This window comes from Meleagris gallopavo, chromosome 7 (genome assembly GCF_905368555.1).
Source record: "Meleagris gallopavo chromosome 7, MGAL_WU_HG_1.1, whole genome shotgun sequence".
Lineage (NCBI taxonomy): Eukaryota > Metazoa > Chordata > Aves > Galliformes > Phasianidae > Meleagris > Meleagris gallopavo.
The window spans coordinates 8,377,891-8,393,522 of record NC_139410.1 but is presented as its reverse complement, the minus strand read 5'-3'; the positions used below and the strand labels follow the sequence as shown (position 1 = coordinate 8,393,522).

General features: G+C 59.7%; 3 protein-coding genes across 41 annotated transcripts in view; 1 reads left to right on the top strand and 2 right to left on the bottom strand.

Annotated features, from left to right (window-relative positions):
• PCBP3 (poly(rC) binding protein 3) overlaps positions 1-2,206 on the bottom strand; it is a 48,499-nt gene extending 46,293 nt beyond the window's left edge. For 28 of the 31 annotated variants that reach the window (XM_085228794.1, XM_019616829.3, XM_085228806.1 and 25 more), the window contains exons 1-2: positions 1,200-1,345; positions 605-760 (exon numbers count right to left, since the gene is read on the bottom strand). The gene's annotated coding sequence lies outside the window, so the exon portion shown is untranslated. Of the gene's footprint in view, positions 1-341; positions 365-604; positions 761-1,199; positions 1,404-1,917 lie in introns of those variants that run through there. The other 3 variants (XM_085228791.1, XM_085228788.1, XM_085228792.1) reach the window with 3 other exon arrangements.
• Positions 1,450-6,615, top strand: SLC19A1 (solute carrier family 19 member 1). Of its 3 annotated transcripts, none has more exons than XM_003207340.5 (6): positions 1,450-1,589; positions 3,765-4,060; positions 4,480-5,254; positions 5,410-5,602; positions 5,694-5,835; positions 5,916-6,615. In XM_003207340.5, exons 2-6 carry the CDS (start codon positions 3,839-3,841, stop codon positions 6,078-6,080), a joined length of 1,497 nt encoding a protein of 498 aa, XP_003207388.2. In that variant the 5' UTR covers positions 1,450-1,589; positions 3,765-3,838; the 3' UTR covers positions 6,081-6,615. The 3 variants fall into 3 exon arrangements, with proteins under 3 accessions (XP_003207388.2, XP_010711463.2, XP_085084913.1); XM_010713161.4 differs by having other exon boundaries at positions 5,410-5,609; positions 5,916-6,060; XM_085228787.1 differs by lacking the exon at positions 1,450-1,589 and having other exon boundaries at positions 3,921-4,060; positions 4,460-5,254.
• The window catches only part of COL18A1 (collagen type XVIII alpha 1 chain), a 31,001-nt gene continuing 21,780 nt past the window's right edge, over positions 6,412-15,632 (bottom strand). For 4 of the 7 annotated variants that reach the window (XM_085228784.1, XM_085228786.1, XM_085228782.1 and 1 more), the window contains 36 exons: positions 15,492-15,630; positions 15,301-15,404; positions 15,182-15,208; positions 14,876-15,055; positions 14,774-14,800; positions 14,621-14,683; positions 14,423-14,509; positions 14,253-14,306; positions 14,032-14,181; positions 13,863-13,925; positions 13,676-13,720; positions 12,736-12,876; positions 12,577-12,648; positions 12,405-12,476; positions 12,247-12,309; positions 12,035-12,070; positions 11,865-11,954; positions 11,630-11,659; positions 11,508-11,534; positions 11,365-11,427; positions 11,206-11,280; positions 11,084-11,119; positions 10,940-10,993; positions 10,629-10,703; positions 10,422-10,493; positions 10,272-10,305; positions 10,084-10,146; positions 9,970-10,013; positions 9,754-9,867; positions 9,479-9,623; positions 9,329-9,402; positions 9,122-9,250; positions 8,638-8,928; positions 8,358-8,555; positions 8,061-8,176; positions 6,412-7,835 (listed from right to left, as the gene is read on the bottom strand). In XM_085228784.1, the coding sequence (XP_085084910.1) occupies positions 7,622-7,835; positions 8,061-8,176; positions 8,358-8,555; positions 8,638-8,928; positions 9,122-9,250; positions 9,329-9,402; positions 9,479-9,623; positions 9,754-9,867; positions 9,970-10,013; positions 10,084-10,146; positions 10,272-10,305; positions 10,422-10,493; positions 10,629-10,703; positions 10,940-10,993; positions 11,084-11,119; positions 11,206-11,280; positions 11,365-11,427; positions 11,508-11,534; positions 11,630-11,659; positions 11,865-11,954; positions 12,035-12,070; positions 12,247-12,309; positions 12,405-12,476; positions 12,577-12,648; positions 12,736-12,876; positions 13,676-13,720; positions 13,863-13,925; positions 14,032-14,181; positions 14,253-14,306; positions 14,423-14,509; positions 14,621-14,683; positions 14,774-14,800; positions 14,876-15,055; positions 15,182-15,208; positions 15,301-15,404; positions 15,492-15,630 (3,267 nt within the window). In that variant the 3' untranslated portion in view covers positions 6,412-7,621. Of the gene's footprint in view, positions 7,836-8,060; positions 8,177-8,357; positions 8,556-8,637; positions 8,929-8,967; positions 9,004-9,121; positions 9,251-9,328; positions 9,403-9,478; positions 9,624-9,753; positions 9,868-9,969; positions 10,014-10,083; positions 10,147-10,271; positions 10,306-10,421; positions 10,494-10,628; positions 10,704-10,939; positions 10,994-11,083; positions 11,120-11,205; positions 11,281-11,364; positions 11,428-11,507; positions 11,535-11,629; positions 11,660-11,864; positions 11,955-12,034; positions 12,071-12,246; positions 12,310-12,404; positions 12,477-12,576; positions 12,649-12,735; positions 12,877-13,675; positions 13,721-13,862; positions 13,926-14,031; positions 14,182-14,252; positions 14,307-14,422; positions 14,510-14,620; positions 14,684-14,773; positions 14,801-14,875; positions 15,056-15,181; positions 15,209-15,300; positions 15,405-15,491; positions 15,631-15,632 lie in introns of all 7 variants that reach the window. The other 3 variants (XM_085228785.1, XM_010713160.4, XM_010713159.4) reach the window with 1 other exon arrangement.

Sequence of the window (15,632 nt, the reverse complement as noted above, 5' to 3'; positions counted from 1 at the left end):
ACAGCAGGGCGGGAGCAGCTCTGGGGGCTGCCTCTCCCTCCCGCCCTGCCTCGCCGGGGGGAACGCGCCCGGACCCTCCCAAAGAGAACAAAGTCCCGGGAAAGAAAAATCCTACCTGCCTCTGATGGACGGACGGACAGACAGGCTCGGGAGAGGCGCGGAAGGACAGGGCAGGGGCAAGGGGTCGGGGAGGGAGGAGAGGGGCAGAAAGGGGAGGGGGCGGAGAGGGAGGCGGCAGGGCGCGGCAGGCTGGCTCCGAGGCGGCGGCAGCCGGAGCTGTGCCCGGCCCCGCAGGCCCTGCCCACCCCGCCGAGCTGAGCCCACCCCATCCTCATCCTCACCCTCATCCTCCCGCTGCCGCTGCAGCACCTGGGGACAGCCACCGGCAGCACAGCGGGGTGACAGCCCTTGGGTTTTGGGGAGGGGCTGACCCCTGCCACAGCCCGGAGGTGCGATTTGGGGTGCGCCGTCCCAAGCGGGAAGGACCTTTGGGGCGGGCGGTGGCAGCACGGTGGCACCGAGACGCAGCTGCTGGGGCGTGGGGCCGGGAAGTGCTTCTGGGGGTCCCAGCGGGTGCAAGCAATACATAATTCAGGATGCTGACCCTATAAATAAGCAACGACTCCTCCGGGCCTCTCTCATCTCTTTGAATGGAATGGTGGCAAAACGAGCATCCCCCGGCGAATCCTGTGCACACCCAGTCTGCATCCACCCGCTGTGTCCCGCATCCGAACAACACCTTCGGGCTCCGATTGTTTGTCTGAGATAAGGAGGAAAAATACAGAAACAAAATAAATGCAGGCTTGTGGCGATTGACGGGACGCCCCTACAGCGGGGGAAACAGAGTTCTGCCTGCCGGGGCTGCGCGCAGGGAGGCGTTGGGGAGCAGAAAGCCCCGGGTTGGGACCTCTGCCAGGCGGGCGCTGAGCTATGAATATTTCATTGGAGCAGCCGCGGGCTGTCGGGTCGCATTGCTTCTGGCACAGTGACTGCTGGGGGCGGGGGTGGACACGCGCAGCCCGGACCACGCTGCGGGCAAGGGAATGGGGAGGAGCATTCGGAGTTAATGCCCGTTTGTGGCTTTCTGCGCTATTTATAGCGTTATGGATATCCCCGCCGGGACGTCGAAATTGCCTCCATCGTCCCTGGAGTGCACCGGGGGGGCCGGGACGGCAGCGGGGAGAGCAGCGGGGACATACATCTCTACGCGGCGGGACACGGCGCTGCTGCGGCTCGGTGGCACAGAGCGAGGAACCACCGGCACCTGCGGACGGGCCCCGAGGAGCTCGGAGATCTAAGAGACTGCACGCCGACGAAGTGACCCGGCTGGGGCTGGCCCTGCCGGGCAGCGCGCCCTTCCTCCTCCTCCTCCTCCTCTTGCTCTGTCTCCTCCTCTTCCTTCCTCCCGCAGCACTGTGGGGCCTGTAGTCTCCTTCCCCCCGCGCACATGGGATGAGACTACATTTCCCGGGTCTCCCCGGCTCTTCCCTCCCTTCCCCCCTCCACACTTTTCGTTCTCCTCCTCTTCGTCTTCATCCCGCTTCGGCGGCAGCGGGGCCGCCCGCGTCCCTATGCCCGACCCCGCGCAGGTACGGTCGGGCACCGGGGGAGGCACTGGGATGCAGGGAGCCGCGGTACCGAGGATGCGAGGGATGCGAGGGATGCGGCGTCCGGGGATCCGGGCACCCCGCACTTCACTCCTCTCCCACGTGCATCCCAGAGCTGGCGCTGGAGGCGAGCCCGTCCCTCGGCTCCGGAGATGGGAGGCTGAGAGATGCCCCTCAGGCGGTGTATTTTTGGGGGGCAGTTTGTAGGGAGGTTACTCCAGTCGGTCGTACATCCCCCCCCTCCCTGCCGGCTGGGCACCTTCCTACCGCAGCCCCCGAAGCACTTGTCCTCGCCGTGGGACGGGCATACCCGCAGGCAGGTCGGGCTCTACGGGTCGCTGTGCCGCCGCTTGGCCTCCCGCGGCCCTTCCTCAAGGTCACAGCCGCCGTGCTGCCCTCCTCGCCCGGAGCCCCGCACGAAAGCCCTTTGCATCCCATACGGCTTCCCATAGGGCGGCCGTTTGACAACCTGATGGCAGGACCCCTCCGTGGGGACGAGTCCGCGCGGGCTGGCGCTGGACGTGAACTTGCGGTTATTTGGGGATAGGGCTTGGGAACTGTGCCGAGGAGCCGTGCGCTGAGCGGGTCACGGGATTTGTAGACCTTGGTCCCGGTGGCACGGATTCCTGCGCACACGTGGAGCTTGGCGAGCACTGCCGGGTAGGGAGGAGTGCTGGGAGGACAGTGGGGCATGGGGCGTTCACTGCGAGAGCAAGGAAGGGAGAGAGCTTCATTCCTCCAGAGAGCTGCAGACCCCTCTTCTTTCTGTTTTGCACGTGGCCTCCCTCGTATGGCTTTGAAATCCCAATTGGAAGGGGAATGGCATCCAAGAGCCTGACATCTGGGAAGACAGATGCAGGCAGGGATAGGGAACTTTGGGAATGTGGACATTGGCAGCTGTAGGGTTGCATGAAATGGAGCAAAGGGATTTCTGCATGGGGTTGTAGAATTATAGAATCATTAAAGTTGGAGAAGACCATCTAGTCCAACCACCAACCCCATTCCACCATGTTCCTCAGTGCCACATCTCTGTGTTCTTGAATGCAAACAGGGATCATGACTCCCTGGGCAGCCTGTTCCAATACTTCACCACACCTTCTAAAAGTTTCCTACTGTCCAGCCTGAACCTCTCCTAGCCCAGGTTAAGGCCATTCCCTCTTGCTCTATTGCTGTTACCTGGGAGAAGAGGCCAGCCCCCACCTCATCACAACCTCTTTTCAGGCAGTTGTAAAGAGTGATGGGTTCTCCCCTAAGCCTCCTCTTCTCCACACTGAACAATCCCAGTTCCCTCAGCTGTTCCCCATAATACTTGTGCTCCAGACCCTACTCCTGTAGCGATGCATGGGATTGCTGTGACCACAGTGCAGGACCTGACACTCAGTCTTGTTGAAGCTCATTCCATTGGCCCAGTGGTCCAGCCTGTCCAGATCTCTCTGTAGGGCCCTCCTATCCACACGCAGATTGACACTTCCCAACAAGTTGATATCATCTGCAAACTTTCTGATGGTGCAAACTCCTTGTCCAGACCATCAATAAAGATAGTAAACAGGACGAGCCCTAATACATAACAGCATAGGCAGAAAAGCAGCTCCTGGAAGTGCTTTCTGAAAGCCTGAGTGCACATCGGGGGTCTGTGCCTTCCCCATCTCATCCCATGACTGCTAATCAGGCCTCCCGGTGCCAAGCTCAGGGATTTGGACGTTAATCCTCCAGCAGACTGTGAACTTTGTGACAATTCAGGGCACTTCTTTCCTCTTCTTGGCTGTTGCTGCTTGAGCGTAACACTCCGACACAGCTTTGGGTGATGCCATTATCTTTGGGTCCTCTAAAATCCCCATGGCCTAGCCCCTGTGAAAATGCACCCAAAGGGCAACGTTGCTTTGGGCAGGGGGCAAAACTCTCCTGTCTTTAAAACAGGCGCCAGTGCGGTGGGTGGGGGGATGAACAGCCCCACCGCAGTGCATCCATAGGATCTTGAGGCATGCTTTGAAAACACCGCCTGAAACGGAGGGCCCCCTTTGGCAAAATAAAGCTCTTTTTGATCTCCATGGGCTCACATTGTTGCAAGAACATCTCCTGGGGAGAGAGGTTAGTGGTTTATTTGTGTTGCTGTTACGGAGGAGTTTGATGCCATGCCAAACGCTGCTTTCTCCACAGAAACTGCAGCAGCGATGCGCTGGGGAGCGCCGGCAGCCAAAGCACTGCAGCCCGGCACAGCGGCACCCGCGTAGATGACGGTGCCCAGGCGTGAGCCCCTGTCCCAGCACAGCACTGCCACCATGCCCCAACAGGATGAGGGCAAGAAGCCACCCGTGGAGATGGCGCCAGAGCAGCACTGGAAGCTGCAGGTCTTCTACCTGTGCTTCTATGGCTTCATGACACAGATCCGGCCTGGGGAGAGCTTCATCACGCCCTACTTGCTGGGACCCGACAAGAACTTCACGAGGGTGGAGGTGAGACATGTGTATCCCCGCCTCGGTGCATTCCTTTCAGCCACTGGCACCAAGGCTTGAGCTGTGCACCTCCCAGCATGGGTGCCAGCGCCAGGGAGTATGGGGTTGGGTAGCTGCTATCCCCCATATGCCTCGAAACCGGTGTCGGGGTGCAGGGGGTTCTTGGTGGGATGGAAGGCTGAGCTTGCTTTGTGCTACTGGGGACGGGGGAAGTGGGGATGCATAGCTGGGGCTGCCGGCAGTGAGAGGGTTAGGCAGGATCTCCCCTGCTAAGCACTGCTGACCCTGCTCCCAGCCTCCATGGGAACGTTGTGTTCCCAGCGCAGGAGGGGGTCAGGGCTCAGCTGGGCTGAGCACGCAGGGCCGAATTCCTCCTCGGGCTGGTCACACAGCACTCAGCCTTCCCCCACACATGACAGGTGACTAACGAGATCACACCGGTGCTGACGTACTCCTACATGGCCGTGCTGGTGCCCATCTTCCTGCTGACGGACTACCTGCGCTACAAGCCGGTGCTGGTGCTGCAGAGCCTGAGCCACATTTCCATCTGGCTTCTGCTGGTGCTGGGCACCTCCGTTTTGGCCATGAAACTGATGGAGTTTTTCTACGGTGTCACTATGGCCGCACGCATCGCCTATTCCTCCTACATCTTCTCCCTTGTCGCCCCATCCCGCTACCAGCGCATGGCCAGCTACTCCCGCTCCTCCGTTCTCCTGGGCGTCTTCACCAGCTCGGTGCTGGGGCAGCTCTGCGTCACGCTCGGCAGCGTTTCCTTCCTCACCCTCAACTACGTCTCATTGGGCTTCGTCACCTTCGGCCTGCTCCTCACCCTCTTCCTGGAGCGGCCCAAGCGCAGCCTCTTCTTCAACAGGTCCGAGGCGGCCTGCAATGGTGCTGCACCCACTGAGTTGGATAAAATGGCCGGTGGGGACAAGATGGACAGTGGGGACAAGACAGACGGTGGGAAGGTGACAGGGGGCTGGCGCCAAGCTGTGCTGTGCCGCATGCTGCGGGAGGTGTGCACGTTGGCCAAGCAGTCCCGGCTCCAGCTCTGGTCCTTCTGGTGGATCTTCAACTCAGCCGGGTACTACCTGGTGCTGTACTATGTGCAGATCCTCTGGAACAACATCTACCCGACCATGGACAACCGGCGGGTGTACAACGGTGGGGTGGACGCTGCCTCCACGCTGCTGGGTACGTGAGTGGGACATCCTCATCCCGTTGCATGCCCTGGGGACGGGGTCTTCCCAATGTAGGGTGGGATGGTGCCAGTAGGCTTTGAGCACATGGTGGAGCAGCATGGTGTGATGGTGAAGTGTTGACGGTGTTCCCTGTGTCCCCCTGCACAGGAGCCATTGCCTCCTTCGCAGCCGGCTACTTGAAGATCCGCTGGGCATTGTGGTCGGCGCTGGTGATTGGGGTGGTGACAGCCATACAGGCGGGGCTGCTGCTACTCATGAACACCACTGGAAACATCTGGCTCTGCTACACAGCCTATGTCCTCTTCCGTGGCTCCTACCAGTTTCTAGTTCCCATCGCCATGTGTGTGGTACTCCGACCCCTCGTTGGGTGGGCTTTGGGGTGTTTGTGTGGGGTGCTGGCGGGGCTGGTGCTCAACCCCTCCTCATCTCAGTTTCCAGATAGCTACCTCCTTATCCAAAGAGCTCTGCGCCCTCGTCTTCGGGGTCAACACATTCTTCGGCACCGTGCTGAAGACCATCATCACCATCACTGTGGCTGACAAGAGGGGCTTGGGCCTTTCTGTGCACCCCCAGGTAAGACGGAGCTGGGGAGCACCAATGAGGGTGGGTTCCCTTAGCGGCACAGGGCTGGCTACAGAACCACTCTCTTGCAGTTCTACGTCTACTTTGGCTACTTTTCACTGCTGGCACTGGTCTACATGCTGATGGCCGTGGTGGTGGTCGTCCGGCACAGCCGCCGTGTGCAGCCACCAGAGCTGATCCCCACTGAGGGCCAAGTGCAGGAGAAGAGCCCTGAGGCAGCTACCCTGCAAGCCTGAGTGCCAGCACCCAGTGAGACAGGATGGCAGAATGGACAGGCTCCTTTGACATGGCTCAGTCAACCTTGGTCATGGCTCAACCAACGAGTGTCACCGCCAGCGTATGCTTCCACCTTCCATCTTTCTGACAGTGCAGAGCTTTCTGCCCCAGCCACCCCGTGACCAGCAAGATGCTGGTAGTACACAGCTAGCACCCAGCCCCAAGGGTCATCTTCTACCCCCTACTTCGGGCCCAAACATACCCCAGCAGAGGCAGGATTCCCATCGCAGCAGCAAAGGGTACCACACAAGGGGTACCCCCGTTGTCCTGCAGAGCTGTGCGGAGCCAGGCTACAAGAGGATAACGTTTCTTTATTCAGTGCCTTTAGAAAATGGTTTATGGGACACAATTGACAAAAAATATAAAGATCCACAGGCTTTAAATTGCATTAATTACACAAAATACAGTAGACTGTAAGAAATAGAGGCCATGTGACTCGCACAGCTTTTATGGTAATAATTTCCATAAAATAATAAAAAGCTAGTTACAGATTTATCTTTTTTTTTCCTTTTCTTTTTTTTTTTTTTTAGCACCTTGGATATGCCCACACCATATGCAAATGTCTTTGCTCCGCCGTGGCCCCTGGGGCACAATAGCGGTGGCCCAGCAGGTGCTGGCGGTGTCTGGCCTAGGTACCACATGTGGTCAACATGCACACACACACAAACGCATGTAAACACATGCCAAGGGTATACCGGGCCACCCCATTCCTGCCCCAGCTGTGGGGCTGCCCCACTGCCCTGTGCACCCCCTTAGTCTCCACTGAGCTGTGCTGATGCACCTGGGGCAGGGAGCACGCAGAGAGCTGGAAGCCTGACCCTATATAGGGGTAGGCAGAAATGGAGCGGGGCTTTGGAGCAGATATGGGGACCAGACCCCAGGGCTCACCTTGTGCCCAGCGAGGGATGGGTGATGGAGAGGAGGTGCAGGGCTGGGTGGGATGGGTCTTACCTGGGGAGGACGGAGACTGCAGAGGAGCAGGGCACTGGGGAACCCCACTACCACCACCACAGGACGATCCCTCGCCTAGGAGGGGACAGCTGGGGTCCTCCTTGGGTGGGCTGGAGATGCCGCAGCCCTTGCAATGTGGATTTGGGGCTGGCGTCAAGCTCCTGGCCAGGACAGAGCAGGGCTTTCCAACAGGTGACTGTACAGCATCTCCAAAACCTCTCTGCAGAGCATCCTTCCCCACCCAACCTCCCTGGTGAGTATTTGAGCAGGAAGGAGGAGAGGGTGGCTGACACAAGGGTATGGCTGAAGCGGTTGAACACAAGGGGTTAGAAAAGAAGTGGAACCAGAGGTACAGGAGGAAGAAGGCAGCCAGCCCACAGCTACCCAGATCCTCAGGGACAGGGGTGAGCCCCCTCCAGGCCAGAGCAGTGGCAATGGCGATACTCTTTGGCTTTAGGTCTGGGGGAGAAGAAACCCAGTGGGGTGAAGGCAGGAGCGTGGCGGGGAGCAGAACCTCCCCAAGGAGGTGTGCAGTGCTCAGAGAGCAGGGTCATTTTTTGGCGGCAGTCATGAAGCTGTTCTCAATGCAGAGGACGACAAAGGCATGCTGACAGCTGCTGGCGGACTGCTCCAGGAGCTTGCCTGAGCTCAGCGAGGAAGCCTGCCCGCTGGTACCACGCTCATCCGTCCGCCACGCCTCACAGTAGCTCTCGGGCAGGCGACGGCCCTTAACATCCGAACCGTGCCAGATGCTCTTCCGTGGCCTGAAAGACAGAGGGATGTGAGGCTGCTGTGATGGGATCCAGTCCCCAGCCACCCTCCCTGCAGGGATGGCCAGGGCAGGATGCAGCATGCAATAACAAATGCTCAGGGATGGTCAGCTCAGGATGCAGTGCGAGGTACCCAGTGCATCCAGTACAACCTCGTCCCCTCTCTGCCTGCAACAGCCACATCCTGCACCCTGGCAGGCACAGCGGCCCTGCACTCACCATGCCGAGTCCTGCAGGATGTCCCGGCCATCAAAGGAGAGGATGCGGGCTCCAGCCCGCAGCGGTGCCTCGCTGCCGGTGAAGAGGGCCTCCCAGTTACTGAAAAGCACCTCGTCCTGGGGGCAGAAATGGGGGTCAGTCCAACCCAAGAATTTGCAGCTCCAGAACTCTGACCTGTGGCTCCCAGCAGCCCCAAGCAGGGGATACTCTGCAGTCACCATTCCTGCCAAGCAGTTTGATGGCAGCTCTGGGTGCCACATGGAGGGATACGCCACAGTGAAAGGGCTGGGGCCATACCCGGAGGTTGACTATGGGCACAGAGGTGCGGTCGGCCCTGCGCACGATGCTGTACAGGTCCTGCAGGCGGGAAGAGAGGAAGGCACGGAAGGTGCCGGCCAGCCCAACCTGCCGGGCTTGCTGGAAGCACTGGAAGTCAGCACCACGAATGCCACGCATGCCGCCGCTCAGTGGGGTGTTCAGGGCCACCAGGTGCAGCTGCAAAGGAGATGAGCAATGCTAGGGACACGTCATACCCCACACCATCTCCCTACCCAGGGCAGGGATCGGCGGCACTCACAGCAGGCTGGAAGTCCCGGTGCACGTGGGCGGCCACGGAGGCTGGATCCGGCCAGCGGTGGATGTAATAGCTGTTGAGGAGCTCGTGCTGCTGCAGCAGGGGCGGCTGGGGCAAGCGGTGCTGGTTGGCCACCACCTCATCCCCACGCCAGGGCCGGGCAGTGGGCGGGGGGCTGTGGTTGCGCAGGGGGTGCACAGGTTGCTGGGCCCCTCCGTAGTGAATGCTGGGCAGCTTGTCGTATACCTCATTATCCTGAGGCAAAAGGGAGAGAGCGCTCAGGGCTGCCCAAATCTGTGTAGGGGACATGGAGGTGACAGGGATGGGACTCACCAGCGCCGAGCTGGGGATGAGGGTGTGCTCCTCCAGCTGCAAGAACACAGTGTGTGAGAGCAGAGCTGCTCTTCCCTCCCCAAGAGCATCTCCAGAAGGATGGTGCCAAACCCCAGCTGGAGCAGCCAGCCTAGTGCCACCTGTCCCCACTCACCAGCACTCTGCGGAAGCCCCCACGCAGGCGGACGTAGAGCTCCTGCCGATCGGTCACAAAGATGAGTCCTCCTTCAGGCAGCTCATGTGCAGCACTCAGCATCGCCTGGTACGTGGGCATGGCACGCAGCTGCAGGCACACAGAGACAGGGCTTAGCCTCGTGTGGGGATATGGTGACACCTTCAACCCATCCCAGCCCCAACTCACTCCCAGAGATGTCCCGCTGGTGCCTGGTGGCCCAGGGGGCCCTGGTGGTCCAGGGGGGCCAGGGATGCTGATTGCTGGGTGGAAGGAGAGTGAGATGGTGAGTGATGTCCTGTGTCGGTGAGCAGGCAGAGACACAGGGCAGAAACTCACCTTGTCTGTGGGGACCTGGGAAAGAGGGTGGCCCGGGGGGGCCGGGAGGGCCTGGGGGGCCTTGCCGCCCTTCGTAGCCAATGCCAGGGGGTCCCTGTGGTCCAGGAGGCCCTGGTGGCCCAACAATGCTGTCCCCTTTGGGACCCTGGATAGTGTGAAAGAGCATCCCTGAAATAATGGCACAAGCCCAGCACCCAGAGCCTTGCTGCCCCTTGTACGATGGGGTACTCACCATCAGGGTGTGGGATACTCATGGCAGGGTGTGCAGTACTCACCGGTGGACCTGGGTAGCCCTGGGGACCTGGTGGCCCAGTGACACCGGGGCCATAGAGTGTGGAACCACCTGGCTCTCCCTTCTCTCCTTTAGGACCCGCCTCTCCCTTGTCACCCTGTGGTACAGTGTGCCCTTAGGACAAGCAGTTGGGTGCACCCTATAGCCCCAGATGGCACCTGGCCAGGTACTGAGGACATCCCCATGAGGCAAACATTACCCGCAGGTTGGCACTGAACCGGCTCAGGTCATAGAGGAACTGGCCTGGGGGGAGAGAGAGTGTGAACACAGAGCACCCACCACTCATCTCTGTCCGTGCAGATGTGCCACTCACCTGGGGGCCCCGGAGCACCCACATCTCCTTTCTCTCCCTTCTGACCTGTAAACTGGTGGAAACCTGTGGGGAGCACATGGGTGATACCATCTCAGAGGTGCAGCCCTACGGCCACCACTCCAACAGAAGTACCCTTGGTTGGGGTCCCCAGGCTGCCAAGAGCTGCCGGGGTGCAAAACTCCCCTTACCTGGGAAGGCAGGACGGCTGGCATCACTGAAGCCCTGCAGGGACACAGAGAGCAGCTGCTGGTGCCAGCCCACGTGCCAGCTCTAGCAGATAGCACTTGGGTGCCCACTCCAACCCCACCAAGCACCGAGAGGACTGCAGCACTACTCACATTGTTACTGTCATAGACCACACTGCTAGGTGGCCCAGGAGGGCCAGGGGGACCTGGGGGGCCAGGAGGACCCTGGAGGAGGAGAGAAGATGCATCAGGGTCCTGGACAGTGCAACAGGTTCCCACAGAGGACTGGGCCTTGTGCCAAAGGGATGCAGGAGTCTTTGGTCCCCTGTCCTCCTTTCCTTTCCATGCAGCTGCACTCACCCGCAAGCTCAGCATACCACTGATGTCCACTGGGTCGCCCTTCTCGCCCTTCAGCCCATTCATGCCAGGACGTCCCTGAGGAGGAGCAGCACATCAGCCTCACTCCTGTCCCCATGTCATAATACAAAGGACAGAGCTGGTGTTCCTGCCTTTGTGTTCTCTTCCCAGCCCCAGCATTGCTTCCATTTCCACCATCCCGTGTGGACACAATGGTTTGGGGTCATGTGGGCATGCTGGGGGGAGCACCAAGGAGGAAGCAGTGGACCAGAGGCAGAGGCAGGAATAGAAAACAAACCAAGAATGGGTCTTACAGGTCTGCCCGGAAAGCCAATTTCTCCCTTCATCCCTGCTCGTCCATGGGGGCCCTGGAGGGAGAAGAGAGGACAGGAATGTTCAGTGCACTGGAGAAGCCCCATCCCTCCACGGTCACAAGGAGAGTAGCGATGCTGACTTACAGATGGGCCCATCGGTCCTTGCAGCCCAGGCTCCCCCTGTGGAAATGTCAGACAGGGAAATGTCATCAGCATCAGGACGGCAGCACCACGAGCAGCACCGTGCTCCAGCATGGTACACTCACCTTCTGTCCTTTCATGTTGGCAGCAACGATGGTCCCATCTGGGCTGATGATGACGCCAGGCTCTCCCTTCTCTCCCTGCAAGAGGCATACAAATGGAGCACACACCCAGTGTTGGAGGACTCACATCAGCCAGAAGAATGAGGGACCAGAAGCTGTTACCTTCATCCCTGGTGCACCTTGGATGCCTGGTGATCCTGGATCCCCCTTCGGTCCTACTGGGCCCTATGCAGAGGAGCAGAGCCCACATCAGCTACCCAGCTGGTATCCAGGGGCTGCCCCACTGCTGGCACCCCAACACTCACCGGGAAACCAGCAAGTCCTGGTCTGCCCTGCAGGAGGAGCACACAGTGAGCAAAGAGGTGGCTGTCCACGAGCACTGCTGAGGTATGGATGGGGGAGGTATGGGCTGTGGGGAGGTACCTACCTCTGGGCCTGGCAGTGCTGCCAAAGGCCTCTGGAAAAAACAGCCAAAACATTTTTTTTTAATGGAATCTTTGCTCTGGAGGCCAGCCTGCAGCACAGAGCTACCGCAGCGGTCCCCTGTTTCTTCCATGTAAAAGGGGCAGGACAGGCCCTTTTCCCCCCAGCTTCATCTTCCCAGCATGGGAATAGCACAGTACTTGGGCACCAACCCGATGGAGCCAGAAACCATTACTTACATCCTCACTTGAGATGTAGATGACCTGTCCAGGGGGACCTGGTGGGCCAGGGGGGCCTGGCAGCCCCACGCCATCTTGGCCTCGCTCACCCTGCAGGATACAAGCTGTCAGATCCAGCTGTCACCAAGGGGCCCCACTCACATCCCAGCATTTGCCCAGACCACACCCACCTTCTCACCAGGGCTGCCACGGTTGCCTTTTGGACCCTGCAAGGGAATGGAAGCATGGGTGAACATAAGGAAGGCCCTGGTCCTATAAGGTGCTTGGGGTGATGTTGGAAGCATGGAGATGCCCACAAACTGATGGGGACTGGGATGAAAGCAGCATCCGTGTCTGGAGCAAGGAGCAGGGTTTGGGGCAGGGATGGGGCTGTGGCTCCTACCTGTGGTCCAGGGAAGCCCTCCAGGCCAGGACGGCCATCCACACCAGGCACACCAGCATCCCCCTGTAAGAGCATCAGGACTGTGTGAGGCACAAGCACAGCACTAGTGTGAAACACTAGTCTCACCCACCCCATCCCTCCCAGCATCCCACTCCTACCTTTGGGCCTGGAAGGCCAGGCTGCCCAAGGCTGCCCACCTCGCCTTTGATCCCTGGTAGTCCTGGCACACCCTGTGGAAGCCACAAGGACGAGGGGACATGAGCACACAGTGGCCACATGGTACACACCAGATGAGGGCAGGAGGGAGGGATGGAGTGCAACAGAAGCTACCTGTGGTCCACTGGGGCCACGTGGTCCAGGGGAGCCGGTGGCGAGTGGCAGTCCAGAGCCCTCCATGTCACCCTGCGACAGGAGAAGTGGCTGAGCTGTGCCTGTCCCCCTCACCCCGCAAGCACTGTCACCATCCCCATGAAAGCTCCCAGCACTTACAAATCCAGCCTCATACCCCGGCCCTGGTGGACCTGGGGGCCCTGGGGGCCCTGGCTGCCCTCGGGGTCCAACTGGCCCAGGGAGGCCAGCCAGGCCAGTCTCTCCTGGGGGACCTGCTGGTCCTGCTTCTCCCTTGCTGCCCTGCAAAGGGAAAAGAACAAAGGAGTAGATGGGATGTGCAGAGCCGTCCCTACATAGCACAATGCCCCAGGTCACCGTGCAATGTGCATGGTGGCCACCAGAGGCTCTTCTACAATCATAAATACTTCTTTTTTTTCTTTTTTATGCTGCCCTGACACGGGGATGAACTTTGCATCAAAGGGGGACACTTGCATGCATCCCACATTTTGTTATGGGTGTCTAAGTGGTGCAGCCTCCATCTCCCACCCCACCTATGTTCTCAGTGCTCATAACCTGGGAATATCAATTCACAAAGCTCCGGCCCCCAGCTCGAAGCTCCTGCCCCTGGCTCAGCTCTGGGGCTGTGGTGGGCAAGGGGCAGCCTCACCCCATAGGGAAGAAAAGGACAAGCATGCGGTTCCAGACATGCCACCTGCATGCTGTTACCTCTTGCCTCTCCCAGAGGCAGGGAAAGAAAGAAGCTGGAGCAGGCAGGAGGGGAGAAGAGGTGGTTTGCTCTGGTTAGAGGAGGAGTGGAGACAGAGAGAAGATGTGCAAGAAGACAATGTGTTTCCAAGCAGGTACATGTGCCCACTGGCTCCTTTAAAGGCTATTCTCATGTTTAAAGGCAGAAAAACATTTCCCTTGTGGGTAGTTCACCCCTCCCTTTGTGCTCCAGGCTTGGGGACATTTTACTGACCCACAACATTGCGTGGGTAGCAGCCCCATGCACCCCGAGCCAGGGAAACAAGAGTTCCAGCAGTCACCTCTCCATGTGGCACAAGATTTACCCCCAGTGCAGCACCCCAGAGAACCTTACCTTGGGTCCTGGAGCTCCGGGGAGACCGAGGTCACCCACATCACCCTGGAGAAGAAGAAGAAGTTGTTAAGAGGAGTGAGCTGGGGGCCTATGGAGCTGAGGCCTCCAGAGATGCTCCAGGGGATCAAGCAGCAGCTGCCTCAGGAGAGAGCAGACATCCTGGGTGCACGGAACAAGGGATGCTCACCCGCTCTCCTTTGGGCCCTGGCAGTCCAGGCATCCCATCTTTTCCAGGAGGACCTAGAGGACCCTGCAAGATGCCCAGGAGGGGATCAGTGCATGTGGCTTCAGTGGGCACAGAGCTGCCACCACCATGGGACAGCCCTGGGATGGTCCCTTGGTCACTCAGCACCTACCTCTGGTCCTGGAGGCCCAGGGGTTCCATCTCTGCCTGACAGCCCTGGTTGTCCTGGCAGATCTGTGCTGTTCATCCCAAACCTTCCTGGCTCCCCCGGCAAGCCAGGCACGCCTGGGGGACCTGGGGGACCAGGTGGCCCTCGTGGGCCCTGTAAAAGAAGAAGGGGACAATGGCCAAGTGCATCCCTCACTCCTTGCAGAGAAGAGGTCTTGCACTCACCCGCAGGGTCTCCAGGTCACCACCAAACCCAGAGCCCTCCATGTCAATGAATGTCTAGGGAAGAAGCACAGATGAAATATCAGGTCTGAGGTGCCTGATGGCACAAGGATGCTGTTCCACGGTGTCTCCATGCAATGTTCTATAGCCTCCCAGATTCCAGGGGTACCTACCAGCCTGTCCTGCTTGGAGGAGGGTCCTGGAGGTCCAGGGGGACCTGGTGGCCCCGGGGGGCCTCTTGGCCCCACACCGGGGTCACCCTGTGGGATGGAGAGGAGATCATGGTTCACAAGCACAGGCTGGTTGCCTGCTCCACTGTGGCCACAGTCATTGGTATGGCCACCAGCACAGCCACCAGCATGCTTACTCACCTTCTCTCCCTTCTGCCCAGACTCTCCTGGTGTCCCCGGGAATCCTGGGGGCCCCATTTCACCCTGTAAAAGGGAGCAGGGGAATAGGCATCAGTGGATGGTGGGGTACAGAGCAGCTGTCCTGTGCAGTATCCCGCAACCCTTCCCACTTACAGGTTTGCCGTCTTCGCCGGGATCACCCTAGGGATGGCAAAAGAGAGGGATGAGTGGAGCACAGGGGAGAAAGGGGGAGCACAAGAGGGGGGCTTGACTCACAGGTTCGCCGTCCCTGCCAGGGGCCCCATCCTTCCCTGGGGGCCCAGTGGGGCCAGGGGGGCCAGTGACTTGCTCCAGTGACATGCCATCAGTATGCCGTGAGAGAGGGCCAGGGGGGCCAGGCTCTCCGGGCTCACCTTTCTGGCCCTTGGAGCCAGGGTAGCCAAATCCAGCGCTGCCCTGGGGACGAGAAAGAAAAGCATCTGACTGTGCCCAGTGCCGTGACTCCTTTGCACCCCAGGGTTTGTGGCCAACATGGACACAGCTTGGCCCTACATCCCTGCCCATCTCTCCAGCAATGCTCACCTTGATGCCCAATTCACCTTTCTCCCCCTGTGGAACAGAAATGGAGACAGATGAGCATCAAACGTGGACACACTGCTGCAGATTGGTGGGAGAGGCAGCCCCAACAGCCCCTTGCTTACCTTCTCACCCTTGGCAGTGCCTGGGCCCAAGATGCCAATGGTCCCCGAGTCCCCCTTTAGGCCACGTTCACCTTTCTCCCCTTTTTCACCTTTGGGGCCAGTGCCTGCAGGGATGGCAGACGGACCCAGTTGTGCCAGGGACCAGCACCACTAGTGTGGTGGCACGATGGGAAGGGGACAGCTGCCGTTACCTCCTGTGGAAACCTGCAGCCTCTCCTCCACTCTGGTCCTTTCTGCCTGCTGGGGGGATCCCACACTGCTCCTTGTCCCACTGCCCTCCACCACAGGTGGGGAAGTGACAGGGACAGCATCCAGCAGCCCTGGGATGCCCT

Coding starts and splice junctions, on each gene's coding strand:
- SLC19A1 (XM_003207340.5), top strand. CDS start 3,839: ATGACGGTGCCCAGGCGTGAGCCCCTGTCCCAGCACAGCACTGCCACC. Junction 4,061..4,479: donor AGAACTTCACGAGGGTGGAG/GTGAGACATGTG, acceptor CACACATGACAG/GTGACTAACGAGATCACACC. Junction 5,603..5,693: donor TTTCTAGTTCCCATCGCCAT/GTGTGTGGTACT, acceptor TCCTCATCTCAG/TTTCCAGATAGCTACCTCCT.